General features: G+C 43.7%; 1 protein-coding gene across 1 annotated transcript; it reads right to left on the bottom strand.

Moving 5' to 3' along the window:
* Positions 1 to 639: 639 nt before the first annotated feature.
* On the bottom strand, positions 640 to 14,360 carry LOC104330438 (lysosomal acid lipase/cholesteryl ester hydrolase). Its single transcript, XM_009935657.2, has 10 exons — positions 14,325 to 14,360; positions 11,262 to 11,400; positions 9,370 to 9,484; positions 8,108 to 8,306; positions 7,429 to 7,538; positions 5,970 to 6,106; positions 5,248 to 5,388; positions 3,739 to 3,810; positions 1,835 to 1,903; positions 640 to 873 (listed from the first exon to the last, which is right to left on the bottom strand). Exons 2-10 carry the CDS (start codon positions 11,391 to 11,393, stop codon positions 640 to 642), a joined length of 1,209 nt encoding a protein of 402 aa, XP_009933959.2. The 5' UTR covers positions 11,394 to 11,400; positions 14,325 to 14,360.
* Between the last annotated feature and the right edge of the window lie 1,504 nt (positions 14,361 to 15,864).

The raw sequence follows: 15,864 nt of genomic DNA, 5'->3' as shown, positions 1-15,864 counted from the left end.
CTGATGTGTAGGCATGGAGGGCAGCAGAATACTTCTATGAACTTTTCTGAGGTTGGATTCCTTGATGTTTGGAAGTTATCTGTAACCTGCTCTGTTTCTTGTGTCTGAAGATCTCTTAGTTGTCTTGACACTGTAGGTAAATGTGAGGAGGGGAAAAAAAAGCACCATGTTCTCTGTCAAGTGGGTAAGTGATTTAATTTAAAGAAAGGTCAGTTGTACTTCAACAGAGAAAAGAGAAAATCCCACTTTTGTGTGTTCATGTGAAGACGGATTGGGCATGGGAATGCCTCTGTGGGATACATAAGACATACATGAGAACAACAGAGTTTAGGCTTAGGAAAATCAGTCTTGTAGAAATAAAAGATGTCCACATTAAGTGATCCTTGTAGTCTGTGATCAAGTATATTTAAGATTTCATTCCTATACGTCTCATACTCCACAGGCAGGCAGCAGTCACAGCAACACCACAGAAAACCTCAGACTATGAGGAAAGCAAGAAACAAACAAGGGCAGATAAATACCTATACTGGTATGCATTATGTGTGTCTGTGTGTTTACCTTTTCACCAGGTATCACCCTTATTGCCAGATGGAAATTTTGTAGGTTTTTACTGAGTGAATCCACACTCTGCATGTGGTTTCAAAGGTATTTTGTTATTAGTTCAATGATTTTCCGATACAATTTCTCTGTTGCATCAAGGCCCCAGATGAAATCAAGATGTCCCCAAGCAGGAAAATTCTCATGGTAAATGAGATTAGTAATCCGAGGAAGCAGCTTTGCCATGTCTTTTGGATCTGCAAATGTGTCATGTCCACCGCTCCAAACAGCAATTGGTGTGCTTATCTTCTCTATCTTGTACACAGGAGGAGTAGACTGTAGGGAGAGGAGGAGACCTGAGTGAATGCTGTTGTATCAGAAGTTGTGTTTAGAGAAAGGGTCGTATGCAAGCACCTCTCTTTCCCTTCTGCACTCCTTGCAGTAAAAGAGTAAGGATGAAGGCCACCCTCCTAGGGTTTATTGGCCTGTACCCCATTCCTCGTCTACCGTGAAAAGGAACGATCCGTCCTTTTCCAGTGTCTTTCTGTAACGCTTGGTTATACGTTGTCCTGCAGTTTGACAGCCGCTCATGCCCTTTGGAGGTGGGGATATGGAAAGAGCAGTGTCTGTGTTTGTCAGGCAAGGACTGTGGTGTTTATTCATACATTTACTTGGGGTGGGAAGGCCTTCAAGTTTTGTTGGGGTGTGGAGTGCAACTGTTGGACTTAGTTGTTATGCTTGGGACTTCAGTGTCAAGAACAGACTTTGTCCACCCTAGAAAATTTCTGAGACAGTGTGCACGGGTGGAAGTGATGATTTTATCTCTGGAGCCTTTCTGTCTGTGAAAAGCAGCCTGTCCTGGTACAGCACAGGACACTGCAAGTCAAATATGCTGGTTAAAATTGAAAGGATTGTCAGCCGATCGGAAACGTCCCTTAACGGAAAGGCAGACCTTGAGGATTTTTGGGGAAGTGAAGAGCTCCACACGCATCCAGTCCTAGCACTTGGGTGTGGCTCAGACTTTTGGGAATGGCAGGTAAATGGACATGTTGTTGGTCTCATCCCTGCATCAGTAGGGCAGGCAAAACGAACTTCTGTTAGCTGTCTGCAAGGAACTGTCTATGCCTTGCCTGTGAACAGACTTTTACATTTGTGAGCATTAGATTCAGGTGAAACATTTTCTCAGACCACTCCCTCCCTCTTTCTGCAGCACTTAAGGTGCTAAAATCTGATTTTTTCTGTTCTTAGTTTTGCCAGGATCTGAGGATGAGTTTTCAGGGAAAGCGTACTGCCTTACCTGGTTGTATTTCTTCATGTTTTCTTTAGAGCCATAGTCATAAGCTTGAAATTGGTCTGCATGTGCTATCTGTTAAAAGAACAGAAAAAATATAAGTATTGGGAGACCAAGGAGCAGGAATGCAGGAGATGTTTTCTTGCCTGTGATTGAAGCCAAGGCTCAGGCAGTGGACTGTGAGTTACTCCCACCTCTTCCTCTGGTGGAAGGCTTCCAGGAATACTGAGGATGGATTGCAGGGTGAGTGGCTTCATCAGCTTTCCTCTTGCTAACTTTCTCTCCTGATCCTCAGCCGTCAACCTTGGTATGTTTTGTTGTTAAAATTTTGCTTGACTACTTTAGTTAGCTAAAGTTGGGGTCCCTTGTTCGTGATGCAGAGTTGAGTTCACTTGTCACGTGGAAAGAAGATTTGTATGTCTAGAACGTGTCAGGGCTATTAGTAGTCTACTGTAATATAAAATCTCTCCTTACATGTCTTGTGTTTTGCATGTGAGTTTTGTCTGGTCTGCTCGCAGTAGTGGCAACATTTCCACAGGCTTTGTACTTACAAGACTTTGGCTATGCATGAGTTGTGCTCTGACAGCAGTTTTGAGGTGGGACTTTAGACTCAAGAAATCAGCCTTCCTGAGTCTGTGTTGTCTAAAAGACGTGATATATGCCCTGCAGGACTGATGAGTGATGAGTTCAGTACACATGTGTTTGGGGTTGTTTGTTTGGGGAGAGGGGGTTGTAATTTAATTTTTATTTTATTTTTTGGACAAGCCTAACAAGTAACATCATTTGTGAGTGGCTGTATGTAATACAGGGTGAGAGAAAGCCACTGTCTGTCAGTTTAGAAAACCTTGACTTCAAGTAGCTGTGGATATGCTAGAAATCTTGCTGTATTGTATTTGCTGTTTTATTCTATGCTGCTGCATCTATATTTGCTTTGTAGCCACCTGACTTTGTTAGAGGCTGGCAAAATAGGCTTTGAAGCCACTGGCTGTCAGTGGTTTCTCCCCATTTCCTGGCTCTGGGTAAGTATATCCTGTGGGACTGACTGCTGGGAATTTTTGTCAGGGGTGTCCTCAGCAGCACACCTATATTCTAGACCACATCAAGTGTTTGCAGAAGCGGGGTGTCTGCTATAGGATATATGCAGATACATCCTGGCTCAGCAGGTACACCCGGACACACTCAGTGATGTGTTTCTTGGCTGGAGCTGTCTTCCCCTGGTCAGAATCAGACGACTAGCAGAACAAGCTCAGATCTGCCAGTGCATAAGTAGAAACTCACCTTTAGAGAACTGGAATTTGGGATCTGGATGTGGCAAGTGTGACTAAAAGGGTTTTGGAAAAAACTGGCTGTTGGGAAAATCCCCGCAGAGCAGTGTTGCTTGACATGCACTGTAGTAGTATAAAGCAGTTCCCCACTTTGCCGTTGTGCCAGCAGAAGAGTTTATGTGGTTAACCGGCTTTGGGAAGTGATCCAGGCAGCTATTAACCCTCTGGGAGAACAGTTTTACCCTGGATCACTTCTCTGTCTGCGTCATACCCTGGCTGCTCAAGTTTCCACTATCCTCCTCCTGCCTGCCAAGCGCCTAGACTGTGCTTGTGTTCACTTCTGCAGCTTTCAAGGCAAATGTCTTCACAAATAAAGACAAAGGCTGGAAGGCATTAGAGCCCAACATGCAGCAAGGCCTGATGTGCCCTGGGGAAACCTCAGTGACTGACACTACAGAGGCTATTCAGGTAATGGTCTGGTGAGCCGTGGGACACAGTGCTCCCTCTGTGGCAGGTGCTCATGGCAGCTCATGAGATGTGATAGGCAGTTTCCCAGATCCGCTGGCTGCCTCTGGACATCCCTGGAGGCTGTCACTTGCCTAAAAAGTAGTAGGAGTCTGTTTACACATTAGCACGTGGTTATACCTGTTGCCAATGAATAATGTTCTGTACTGATGTTCCAGCAGGGGAATGTCCTACATAGGTATCTATTCGACTCTGGAGAGAAAACAGAAGTGTTACAAAGGCAAGGAACCAGTGTGGTGACAGAATAAAGCTGTGAAGAACCCAGGCAACATCATGTTGCTCTGCTAAACCCCCATTTTGATAGGATATTCTTCAAATATCAGAAAGCAAACTGAGAAGCAGACTTATGAGTAGCTGGTTAATAGTATGCCTCTTCACGCTTTCTCCATGAAAACGAGTCTGTTCCATGAAGACAGTACTACTGTGGGGTCCTCTGGTACAGCAACAGTAGGGAAAAACCTTCCAGTCCTTTCAAAGTAGATTCCTCACCTCACACCAAACCCCCATGCATGTATAAGCCTTTTGAAGATTTGTTTTTCTCTTCACTTTACTCCTACTGCTAGAAGAGACAGCTTACAAAACAGATTGCTTTTTCTTCTGTTTGCATTTTTACAGTTCCTTTAAGATGTTCCAGTTCTGTCTCCCCAGATTCCTCCTCTGACTTGTTATCTTGCCCTGAGAACCCCATTAATGACTTCACACAAGTCATGGAAGATCCTTAAAGGTTTAGCTCTGCTATTCAAAAGAGCTGCAAAGCCCTTAATTGCTTTCGTACTGAGCCTTTGATTCTCACTGCTTTCCTGTATGTGCTTTTCCAGGTGGTTATGGATGGAGAAATATGGAGGTTATGGATGTCTTTAAGACAGTGCAGTAATAAACGTTTCCCAGGCCAGGTTCTGAATACTTTGGCCATTGTAAAAGGGGTTTAAGACACACTACAGTGCCCATATGTTGGCAAGTGTGGGGACAACTCTCCTGTCCTGTCCCCCCTGACTGATGCACTAGTCTAGTTGCACTTCTCAGGCACAGTGCAAGGACTTTCTGTAGCTCTGCATGTTGTGGATTGAGCTGTTGGGTCCAGTTCTAAGGACCACAAAAATGTGAAAATGCCCCTTAAAGTAGTTCTTTGGGACCAAGTTCTGGTGCAAGTAGTCTGAAAAGTAGGAAGAAGAAGGAGCTTTTTTCTGTCTTTTAATTATTCCAGTGTTCAAAGGATCCTGGTGTCAGCACGCTAAGGAAGGAAAGTGGGAACTGTATTACCAAGAAGAAGTCTGACTCCATCACCCATTGGCTCTTATTAAAGAGCATCTGTGCGTGACCAAAATCTGGCTGGCTTAGTCCCAAAAGAGGGTACATCTATTGACAAGTGCAATATAGCTCCAGACTGAACTCAGTCCTTTCTTTGTAGGATTGGAATGTGCCCAGCTGTTGGTCCCATCCATCACTAGCTCTAAACCTGTTTGGCACTGTTTGCACCACACGATGTCCTGGCATTCCCTCAGTCTGCCAAGAACTACGTTGTGGTTTATGTACATTTACATGCATGACAGTTACTAGATAAGGACAGAGTGCACATATCTAACTTCCAAAATCACTCTACTTTGAGTAGGTGTTCTTGCCTATACTTACCGTGTTCAGATTTTTTATGTTACCTCCAGCTATGTAACAGAGTACGTGGCCGCAAAACTTATCCAGGGTTGTACATAACTGTGTCACAGGTCCTTTCAGAAATCCAATCTGGTGTGCAGCTCCTTTGCAGCCAAGTACTAACTGAGGGAAGGGAAAAGCGCAACACTTTTTTTTTCTTGTTATAGGAGCGTTTCATGTAGGAAACTATTGTTAGTAACCTAGCTTCCTAACTCAGTATTCAAAGAATGCTGAAACAGCTTGCCCTCCCAGTGCCCCTTAAAACACCTTCTTTCCCATAGTGCATTACATATCCATCTTCCTGCGTATCACTGGCATCAGTTCTGGAGGAAGCCATCCTTGCATTTCAAGCGTACTGACCTCAATGTTCACTCATTTCTGAAGTCCCAGAGATTGTCATGGCGGTTATTGCAGCTCTGGTTTAGTTCCTCCTGCACGAGGCCAGCAAAATATTAGCTGACAGCAAGAGTCCTATGACGAGACAGGGTTTCACAAGTCTCCTACTTCACTGGGACCTACTGCTACAAGCCCTATATCTCCAGTATTTTCCCCACAGAGTTTAGGAACAGATTTTTCAAGAGCACTGAATTCATCCCAAGCTCAGGATCAGCATATCACCTGTTTGGGAACACTTCGTGTCAGGTTCAGTGAACCCTGTGAAGGTACAACAGACATCAGGCCTCTCAGAAGGATAAATTACATACCCTGAGTAGCGGTTCAGGAAGATTTGTAATCTTAAGAAGAGGACTTGTAGCATGTGAGCATGTGGTTACTGGGCCCAGAGCAGAGAACAGCTTCACCCGTTTAGCTAGCTCAGGGTATGTAGAAAATGCTATGAAGCCTGTAAACACAGAACAGATAGCCAGAATTAGTGAAGACAAATTCCACAGACAAAATAAATAAATAAGAATAGGTAGCAAACAAGAAGTGAGACTAGATTTGCAGCCCACTATCTATTGTCTACGTTTGACTGTTGTGCATGTTTTACCTAGGGCAAATGTTGAAACTAAGTCCTGAAATTAATTTTAGTTGGGAGGCAAAGTTCATTCTGAGGTTTAAAGCATGTCTGGACATTGCCTTCATCAGAACAGTTTTTGTAAGTGACATGTCAATGAGGTTTTCATAATAAAATCAATTCTCTATAAAGTTCATAGAACTCTCATAAAAAAGAGGTTCATTCTTTAGGTTACAGTCTCTGAAGGTCTATGTATGTTTATGCTTCCATGAAACTGTAGAATAATTAGCTGGTTACTGGGAGCTTTCATTGTTTGCAGCACAGGCAGCTGAAGAAAGCCTAGATCGTTAGTTTATTTTGCCATGAGGGTCTTAAAATACTCTTATGAGGGGAAAAGAAAGAAAAGGTCTGGAGCTGTGACAATACATGATTTTCCCACATTTCCTTCTCTTTTTTTTGAGTGGTTTAATGTACTGGCAGTTGCTCATTTCTAATTAATATCCATTCATTGATCTTACACATAAACCACAACAACCAGAAGCTTTCAGCGGATGCTAAAGGAAAGTTAGTTGCATTCAAAGGCTGTGAAGTTAATGCTAAAGCCTAACGCTACGAAAAAAAAGTTATTAATATTTTTTTCTTTCCAAATTTTCAGTCTCTGGCAATACGTATACAAACAGTAATGTGGCCAGGTATAACCACTCATGAATTCTGCTTTGAATTGTCAGATTGTCACTAAGTCACATGACTTAGTAATGTTGAGGTTCTTTTTCCTTGTCTTCTGTTATTTGAAATTATCTATTATATAAGCTGATTTATCTTTTTAGTTTTTCCTTCCAGCTCACAAGGAAAATAATTGTATGTCTTAATACAAAGGATAGACTACATGAAAATTCCTGCTGCTGAGAATTTAAGAAAAATATTCAGTAGCAGTACCTGAAGTACCCAGTAAATAATCACTTTTATATCTCTGTTTATTTGAGAAGATGAACTATATTTTGTTTTGCTAATAGATTTCTTTGCTTATTAATGGTAACCAGAGCTGGTTTTAGAAAAGTTTTGCATATTTTGCAACTCTCAGCTCAGAAGGCACTTCTGTGTTTGCTAGCTCTCTGCAAACATGAAAAACAACTGATTCAATGGGGAGACCCACCTACTGATCAGATAGGAACACAAATGGTTGTGAGCCGTGAGTGTCCTGACATTACCTGTTGTTGTGCCTTCAGAGTGACCGACATAATATACATCCTTCTGTCCAGTTTTATTCATGATGAAGTACAGCTCTGCCGGAATATCATATTTGCCCATTTCATCAAAGCTACAGGGGAGAAACATGAAAAGCCAACAGGCAATTTGGCTATCACAGTGTGAGCTACTGAATGCCAGTTTTGTTCATTGCACTAAGCAGAACCCACTGAAAGAAGAGGTTGCACTCTGTCTGCATTCTTACTTGAGCTGGGGCAGGGGGTAGCGAGGCGCAGCCATGCTGCCAGGCTGCCTGATGTCTGAAAAAACTGAATTTAATCAGGGCTTTCACCAGCATGGGATGCAAAACACATTTCTCTCTTGGTTGAATGCAGCTGTGAGAGATCAGAGATTTCTAGACAAGGCTGCTCAGCCTGTCCTGGCTAGGGATCTGCTCTTCCTCTCACAGTACTGTCTCCCTTTTCCTCAACATCCTCTTTCATTTCCCAGTGTCTGAAATCTCTTCCCCTGCCAATGCTCCCAACTCTGAGTAGTAGTGAGCATCCTTCTTCATCTGGTTCTTTACTCTCCTTGGTTGGTGTAGACCCTGTTCTGATGCTGTTTTAGGTAAAAACCATGAGGCTGAAAATATCTAGTACCCTTGGAGTTTCTATCTTGAGTAATTCTCCTTCTACAGAGTACCTGAACTGCCAGAACGCTTTCTGGCTGGGATTAAGGGTCTTGTGTTTTAAAGACCAGGTGTTCCCTCGGCTGTTTCCCATCCAGACGTCATAGCCAGTATCTGCGAGGAGGAAGCCCAAGCTGTTGTTGGGCAGGTTAGAAATCCAGTGCGTAGCGTCTCCTAGAAAAGCATGCTGTAGGAAGACTACAGGCTTTTGCCCTGGAAAAGATGAAAGTGTTCTTATATTGGAGCAGTACTTCATGTATATTTATGATAGGGGTGCAGAGTTTAGTTTGTGAGAGGTTTTAAATATTTCCTTCTCCAAGAAGCTCCCAGGAAGACTATGCGTAGATATTGGTCTGAGAAACTGGAAGGATTTGCTCCATGCATGCAGGAACCGTTTCATGACATTTCATAATTGTTTCATGACAGGACTGGCAAAGAAATCATTTAATGAGGAGGCCTATATCTACCTCCTCTTGCACTGGAAAGAGAACTTACAGGACCTTATGCTGAAACCAGCTACCCACAGCTGAAAACTGCTGAAGGCATGACAGTGTATGGAAGACAAAGAACAATGCATCCAAAGAAGCATATCTACCCATAGGTCTATTCGGTAACCGACTGAGTATGGCTGAGAGGCCTCTGATCTAACTTTGATTAACCTTTGAGAATGGGGCTGGTCCAGGTGATCTCCAAAGAAGGAGATCTAAATAGGAGGAGGCATCCAAAATAAATTATTCTATAATAATAACAAGGAATAATAAATAAAGAAGCAGTATCCACGGTACCTCAAATTCTGGGTAGAAATTTTTATTCCTTTCAGAAAATGTGATGACACAGATGAAATGCATTTTCATTGATGACCTGATTTCTTATCAGCTTCCTTAAGAATATCTCTGTCCTTCAGAAGGCTGGGTATTAATATTCATACGCCTAAGCAGAGAGGCTTTGTTGTCAGGCTTCTATTTTAAATGTATATTACTTTTAGGCTGTTAATGCAAAACCTCCCCAAATGCAGTCTACCCAACCCTCCCCCAGCCCACATGAGGGAAAAAACCTGAGCTGTGACAAAATCATTAGAAAAGTCTGAAATAAGGACAGAGACACTGAATGTGTGGACTTCAGACAGATTCACAATTCAGGCTACATTCCTGACTAGGTACTCTTGCTGAAATGGAAAAGTGTGGAACACGCCATTGCATGTGCAAAGGGGAAAGATGGGGGACCCATGTGGGAGCTGGCTCTTAGACCTTCCTTATATCCTATAACTGTGTCACACCTGTATTTTGGCTGTTCCTTCCAGCGGGAATTCTGAAAACACCAAGAATGTATCCATCTTCTGTGGTAACTTGATATTCCTCACTGGGGTATCCATGATATCGGATAATTTCACTCTGCGACAAGCCAAAGGAGAGTTTGTTAACATGCAAGTTGTCCTGTTTTGGAGGGTAACCAAGCTGAGCAGTGTAGATGTGGGCTGTTCTGTGATGGCAGTTCAAGGCCCTTGGCCACAGGGATTATGGCTGAGAATAAATATCACAGGTCCTGTGAAAACATGCATCAAAAGTCTTCAGACCTGCTTAGGTGATATTTGTCTGGTATTTGACCCCATATTATGGGACAAAGCAGAACTGTAATGAGTGACTAACTTTTGGGGAGGTAGTTTGTCATGCCATGCAAGGGTGATGCAGATCATACCTTTCTAGAGAGTAAACATGCAGCAGTATCTGTATAAGACAGCACCAGAAGATGTGGGGTTTGGGCCATAATGAATCCTTTCTTGCCAAAGTGTGGTTAAGCAAGCCATGCAGGCAAGGCAAACAAGGGTGGAGCTCTTTTCACTAAGGAACTCATGAGACCACCTACACCTAATTTTGCATGTACAGTGAGGAAATCTTTGGTGATTCAGAGCAAAAGATCTTGGATTACTTTGTGTTGTGAGAACCTGCTGTTTGAAGAAGGGGTTCAACCTCCTTTGCCACTGTACTGAGCAAACAGGTTGTTAGAGAAGCGGAGGACTTTGCTTCCTTTGAGACTAGAAACCAGCCTTTGCCTCCACTGCAAAAGAATTCTTCTCTTTGTCATCTCAGACTGTTTGGATGAGAGCATCAAGGTTTCTTCTAGGCTGGTGCTCCCTACCATAGTGCTGGAGTTATCTTTGTCCTCTTACCAGGATGGTACTCCCCTTTTTTTTGTGCAGCATCCCAAAATACCAACATGTGTTGTGCAAGGTGACTGGCAACAAACATCATGAGGCGTGGCCCAGCCTTGTGTTCATAATATATCTCTTGGGGTTCACCCTAAACACAGGCAGCGAAAGTCTGTTTTTCAGTTTGGTATGGACTGGAGCGTGTAGTCTGTGCTCTGGCTAGAGTCCATGGCTGAGTCACAGAATCACAGAATGGTAGGGGTTGGAAGGAAGCTCTGGGGATCATCTAGTCTAACCCCTCTGCCAAAGCAGGGTCACCTACAGCAGGCTGCACAGGACCTTGTCCAGGCGGGTCTTGAATATCTCCAGAGAAGGAGACTCCACAGCCTCCCCAGGCAGCCTGTTCCAGTGCTCTGACACCCTCAAAGTAAAGAAGTTCTTTCTCTTGTTCAGATGGAACTCCTTATGCTTCAGTCTGTGCTCTTTGCCCCTCATCCTGTTGCTAGGCACCATTGAAAAGATCCTGGCCCCATCCTCTTGACACCCACCCTTAAGATATTTATAGACTTTTACAAGATTCCCTCCTAGCCTTCTCTTCTTCAGGCTAAACAAGCCCAGCTCCCTCAGCCTTTCCTCATAGGAGAAGTGCTCCAGTCCACTCATCATCTTTATAGCCCTGTTGCTGGAGTCAAAATTCAGTAGCCTGAATCTCCAGTGCCCCTCATGAGGTTCTGGGGAGTTTGCTGGGCTGGGAGCCAAAAGTAGCAGCCAGGACTCTGTCTCTTGTCTGTCCTCATGCAATGTGCAAGAGTCACATCTGTCCTTGGCACATTCAGAGACAGCCTTAATTGCAGCGGTGGCTCTAATGCAGTGGTTTTGGAAAAGGTAGGTTGGGAAAATGAGAAATGTGGAAGGGGACTCCCTTCTTAACCTCCTGACAGGGACTGTTACTGATGGGGCAGTGGCAGTGGTACTGGGACAGACACTTTAGAAAGAAAGGGAGAAAAAGTGACCCAACTTACAACGTTCATAAAGCATTCGGGGTTGCGAGTCTTCCTGCACTGGCTTTTGTCTGAATTCAGAGTGGAGGGTGTTGTGAATCCTGCTAAAAAGTCAATTCCTTGGGAGCAGAGCAGCATGAGGAGGCACCACATCTTGGAGCTGTGTGAAAGAGCACAGGTAGTGGTGTTTGTGTTAGGAAGACAGTAGTGTGGAATTCCACAGAAGACCCAAGTGGGGAGTCTCCTGAAGGTTGCCCAAGGTCTGTTCCCCGAGGGGCTGCCAGGATAAGTACCTGTGTGAAGAGTGACTGTCCACCGCTCACTCTATGTAACAGGGAGAGTTGCAGAACAGGTGACGAAAACAAAGAAGCATGAGTACCTGAGAAAACCATCACCCACTTGTCTGCCTTTATCTGTCTCCTCTGCCAGCAGTAGAGGTGAAAGGAGAAGAAGGCAATGTTTGTTTCCTGTCTCCTCAGGAATGAGGTGAGAGAGTTTGAGATGGGCTCCCTTTCCACCTGCGCTCTCCTCCTTTGGAATCCAATGCCATTCTTGGTGCTGGTCAGTGGTGTGCTGGGGTGAGAGATCAGTCAAAGAGGCTTGTGAGGGGTTGTGTGGGGGCCAGGAGTGATTCAGGGACTCTGGAAGGACATGTAATGGGCTTAAGAGAATGTGCTTGCACTAGATCTGTGCCAGCTTTGTCTTCACCATGGGGCGATGTGCCCCAGACCAGGTTCAAGTTCTGTTGGAAATTAGTTCCTCTGAAAATATGAAGTGAATGAGGCAACTGTGTGTGGCTCCCCAGAAGCCCTGTGAGTCAGTTCCTAGTCAACCTTGCATTTCATACTGAAACTGAGTCATCTAGATCTCCGTTTACCATTCCCTTGGGCTTCTTCACCAGCCCTGTGCTGCCCATGTCTTTCAAGAACTGGCTCTGTTGTCCCCAGATAATTATATTTTTCCTACTGCTACTTCTGAGCCCAAAGTTTCTGTCTCTTGGAAGAGAGGAGCAAATGAGAGCTGTGAAGAGAAAAGTAGCAGCCATTCTGTAAGCGGATAAAGACCATAAAGATCAGGCTGGCTACCTAAATGTCCAACAACAGAATCCATGGGACGAAAGGCATACCTAATGAATGCAATGTAAGTCTTCAGCTCTTCTAGGCATTCTGTTAAGACTGCCTCACCAGTAGCTCTTGTAGGCTTGATTTCCTCGAAAGAAGAGGGCATGCTTCTATTACTGCGGTGTGTTTATGTTAGTTCACCTTTCTGTCCGTCATGTAATTACCTTTTGATGTCATTGGTAAATATCTGCCAAGTTCAGCACTGAGATACAAGTCTGTAAGGTAAAGGGGTTTGCAGGAGCTCCTGAGGACTGTTTGCTGGGGGAGGACTATTCAGCAATTTAGTGACTTGCTGGGGCAAAGGCAGGCCTAAGGCAGCTGTTACGTGTTCTGAAGCCAGCTGAGAGGTCAGCAAAAGTGAAGTAGCCAACTAGTCAGTGTCCGTGTATCTTCAAAGCAGCCACAGCATGCACGACTGCGCATCATGGTTTGTGAGAGAATTTCATAGGAGACCTGCCTGTATTACAGTTTGCGTTAGGAAGTGAAGCAGACTCAGGAAACAAGTCTTTCTGAAACCAGGCATTGCTCGGCCCACTGGAGGTGCAAAATCCAGTTTTTAATGAAGAACAGAGGTTCTCATGCAGCTACATGTTTCTGGAGTTTTCTTCTAATATAAGACATTTGCTATGACGAGACGTGCTGCTCTGTGAAGTTTATTTGGACTTGGAAATGCAGCTACAAATCAAGAGAAAAGAAGAGAGTATTCCCTGGCGTGTAATGGGGAAGATGAGCAGGATTTGTAGGAGTGATAGAGGGGCAACCAAGAGTGTTTTGCGGTCTCTAAATCTCCTTATAGGAGAAGGAGTTTCAATCTTTTCTGGTCTTCAAATTAACCTTTATATTTGACTGAACAAATTTAAAGAAGTCAAATGTCCTGAGTCATCAAACAGTTGGAATGAAGCAGAGTTTGGAAACACCCAAAACTTTAATCTTGGCATCAAAACACACTCCGTTCAATTCTCTTTGTAAAACAAATACTTCTTAATCTTTATTGTCAAAACAGGAAGCCTCACAACTACATACTCAGTCAGCACAACATTCTTTCTTGCTTTCTGCTGCTTTACTCTGTTCTAATAGGAGTAAAATATGCCTCTCTTCCCCTGCATGGGGAATCTCTTTTGGAAAGAAAAAGTTCTGCTAATGTCTCAGCTTGTTTTTGAATCACTACCAAGACTAGCTGCGGCAATGCAGAGGCTAAATTATTTCTCTTCTTAGGGCAAACTTTTCTCAGTGTACTCTGTGAACACCTGGCTTAGCTGGCATGGCTCACGGACTTCCAAGTATTCACCTTCCCTTAAGCTTCAGTAATAAACATTTGACAGTTAGGAGCTGTGAACTGGCATTTTTATCTAGTGAGATAAAGTCATAAGGAAATATTGGGCATCACAAACTGTTGTGAAAGAACATACTTAGCAGAAAAAAGGTCAGAGGGAGAAATGCCCTTGAAAGTTTTTTAGGCGCTTTGGAGATTTTGTGAAACTAAGATACAAGCCCTTCAGAAAATCATCTACCTATGCTTGTGCTTTAAGCAGTCTAAAATTTATTTCATATAAGCTGTAAGGCATATGCAAAGCAACCAGAGAAGCAACTGTGACTCAATGCATGTGAGAATCTTCTGCCTTACTCGCAAACAAAACATACATGTACATGAAAATACAAGAGCAGGCAGTCCAATTTCTGCACACACTGTTGCAATACTGTGACTTTCATTCCCTTGTTCTCGGACTGAGGAAAACAAGTAGAAGAAAAGGAAGTAGCTGCTCTTTTTCTTCATTTTGTGGAGGTCAAACTTTGTCTTCTAAAGATCAAGTATGCATTTCTGTGTATAGCCATACACTTACAGGTCAGAGAGGCAAAAAGCTGTCTATTCTTACAAGCAAATGCACAGAAGCAAGGCTGAACATCTTTAAGGAGACAGGCAACAGAGAAAAAGACTATGAACACACATGCATGAGCAACTTACCTCTGCTTTGACTGCCTTGCTTGTGTCTTCTGCCACAGTTCCTGGTCAGTCTCCACTAGCAGACTGATTCACTGGCAGAAGCCTGTGCCGATAAAAGGAAGTCAAAACACAATGAGCACTTCAGGATAGCAGCCGTGAGTGTCATGAGTTGGCACCATGTATTGTAGAGCGTGTTTAAGCGCTGATTTGGCAGTGCTTCAGAAGTGGGGAAATCTTTGTGATGAAAAAGATCTTCCGGTTAAATTCACAAACCCAAAATACACATGCAGCAGGAGAGTTTAAGTACCTACAAATCCGTGGTTAGGATGTTTAGCTGAGACCTGGGTGTTCCAGTTCCCTGAGGCTGTGGCAGACCTTGACCTGTACTGTTGCCCAACTGAGGGGTTGCTCCGAATGTAATCTTTTAGGGTGAAGAGGAAGAGGTGTCCAGCTTCTTTCAACATACACTCTCAGGAACAGTCTTTGCTATTGCTTTTCATTTTATTTATGTTAACTAACATTACACACAGGCTCCTATATCTGTTTTTCTGTGAGCAGCACAATGCATGAAAATCACCTTATTCTACCTCAGTCACTCAGAATTGACACAGCTTCTGTGAGGGAGGGACCCTCTGGTGCCAAACAAGGCTTGAACACATCATATAATCTTTCTCCCAGAGAGGGAACAAAGATTATTGTTTCTCCCAAGCCATTTTCATCGACTCAGATAACTTAGTATCTTTGGAGATCTTTGCCTAACTGCTGAATTAGCTGTAGCCAGTCTAGGCACTCTGTCCTCAATAAAATTGGCTCCGGCAGGACACGTTCTGTGCCCTTAGGCAGCTGGGCTACAAAGTAGAATCCTCCTACTGTAGGACCAGCCCTTTCAGGCAATTAACTCCTAAGTGTCTTCAGAAGAACCTGTGTTTCATCACGGACTGATGAGCATTTGGAAGAACACCAGATGAAAGGGATGTGTTCTTCAGAGCACCGTTGCAAGTGATATGATGCTTTTGGGTGGTGGGGGGAAGGAAAGGGTGGAATAAGAACAAAATGTCAGCAAAGCCACAGTAAGAGTTCTGCTTTACATACAAAGTAGAGAACATTGTTTGGGATGGTGAAAAAGGTAATTCGGCAATTTCTCAGTGAAAAGCATTATAACTCCGCTGCTCTGATTTCTCTAAGCGATGATAACTTTCATCAAACCATGAACTGATCATTCAGAATAGCTTCTGCAACACGATGTCTAGTCTCTCCTCTTGTCCCAAGGTAGGATCAACAGTCCCTATGACGTTTCCAGTGCTGCTTGCCCAACCTGTTTTTACTGATTTTCCATAAAATTCAACACACTGCCTCTGCTATGCTCTCCCAGGTTACAAGATAGCTGCACAGCTGCAGTATCTTTCCTAGGTGAACTTGAGGGATACTCTGGCTTCTTTCAGGTAGCTTGCTATTGCATTTCCCATAGTAAGTACTGAAAAATTGTAAAATAGGTCTCAAGAGCTCAAGTGTTTCCCTTACAAGCAGTGAGTTAGTTGAAGGGCTGACTTTCTGGAGGATA

This window comes from Opisthocomus hoazin, chromosome 6 (genome assembly GCF_030867145.1).
Source record: "Opisthocomus hoazin isolate bOpiHoa1 chromosome 6, bOpiHoa1.hap1, whole genome shotgun sequence".
NCBI classification, from domain to species: Eukaryota; Metazoa; Chordata; class Aves; order Opisthocomiformes; family Opisthocomidae; genus Opisthocomus; species Opisthocomus hoazin.
This window is presented reverse-complemented; position numbering and strand designations above follow the sequence as displayed.

Excerpts from the sequence above, each read along its gene's own strand:
- LOC104330438 (XM_009935657.2), bottom strand. The coding sequence starts at position 11,393 with ATGTGGTGCCTCCTCATGCTGCTCTGCTCCCAAGGAATTGACTTTTTA. Across the intron at positions 9,485-11,261 it reads CCGAATGCTTTATGAACGTT|AGTGAAATTATCCGATATCA; the intron begins GTAAGTTGGGTC and ends GGCTTGTCGCAG. Across the intron at positions 1,904-3,738 it reads ACATTATTCATTGGCAACAG|ATAGCACATGCAGACCAATT; the intron begins GTATAACCACGT and ends TTCTTTTAACAG.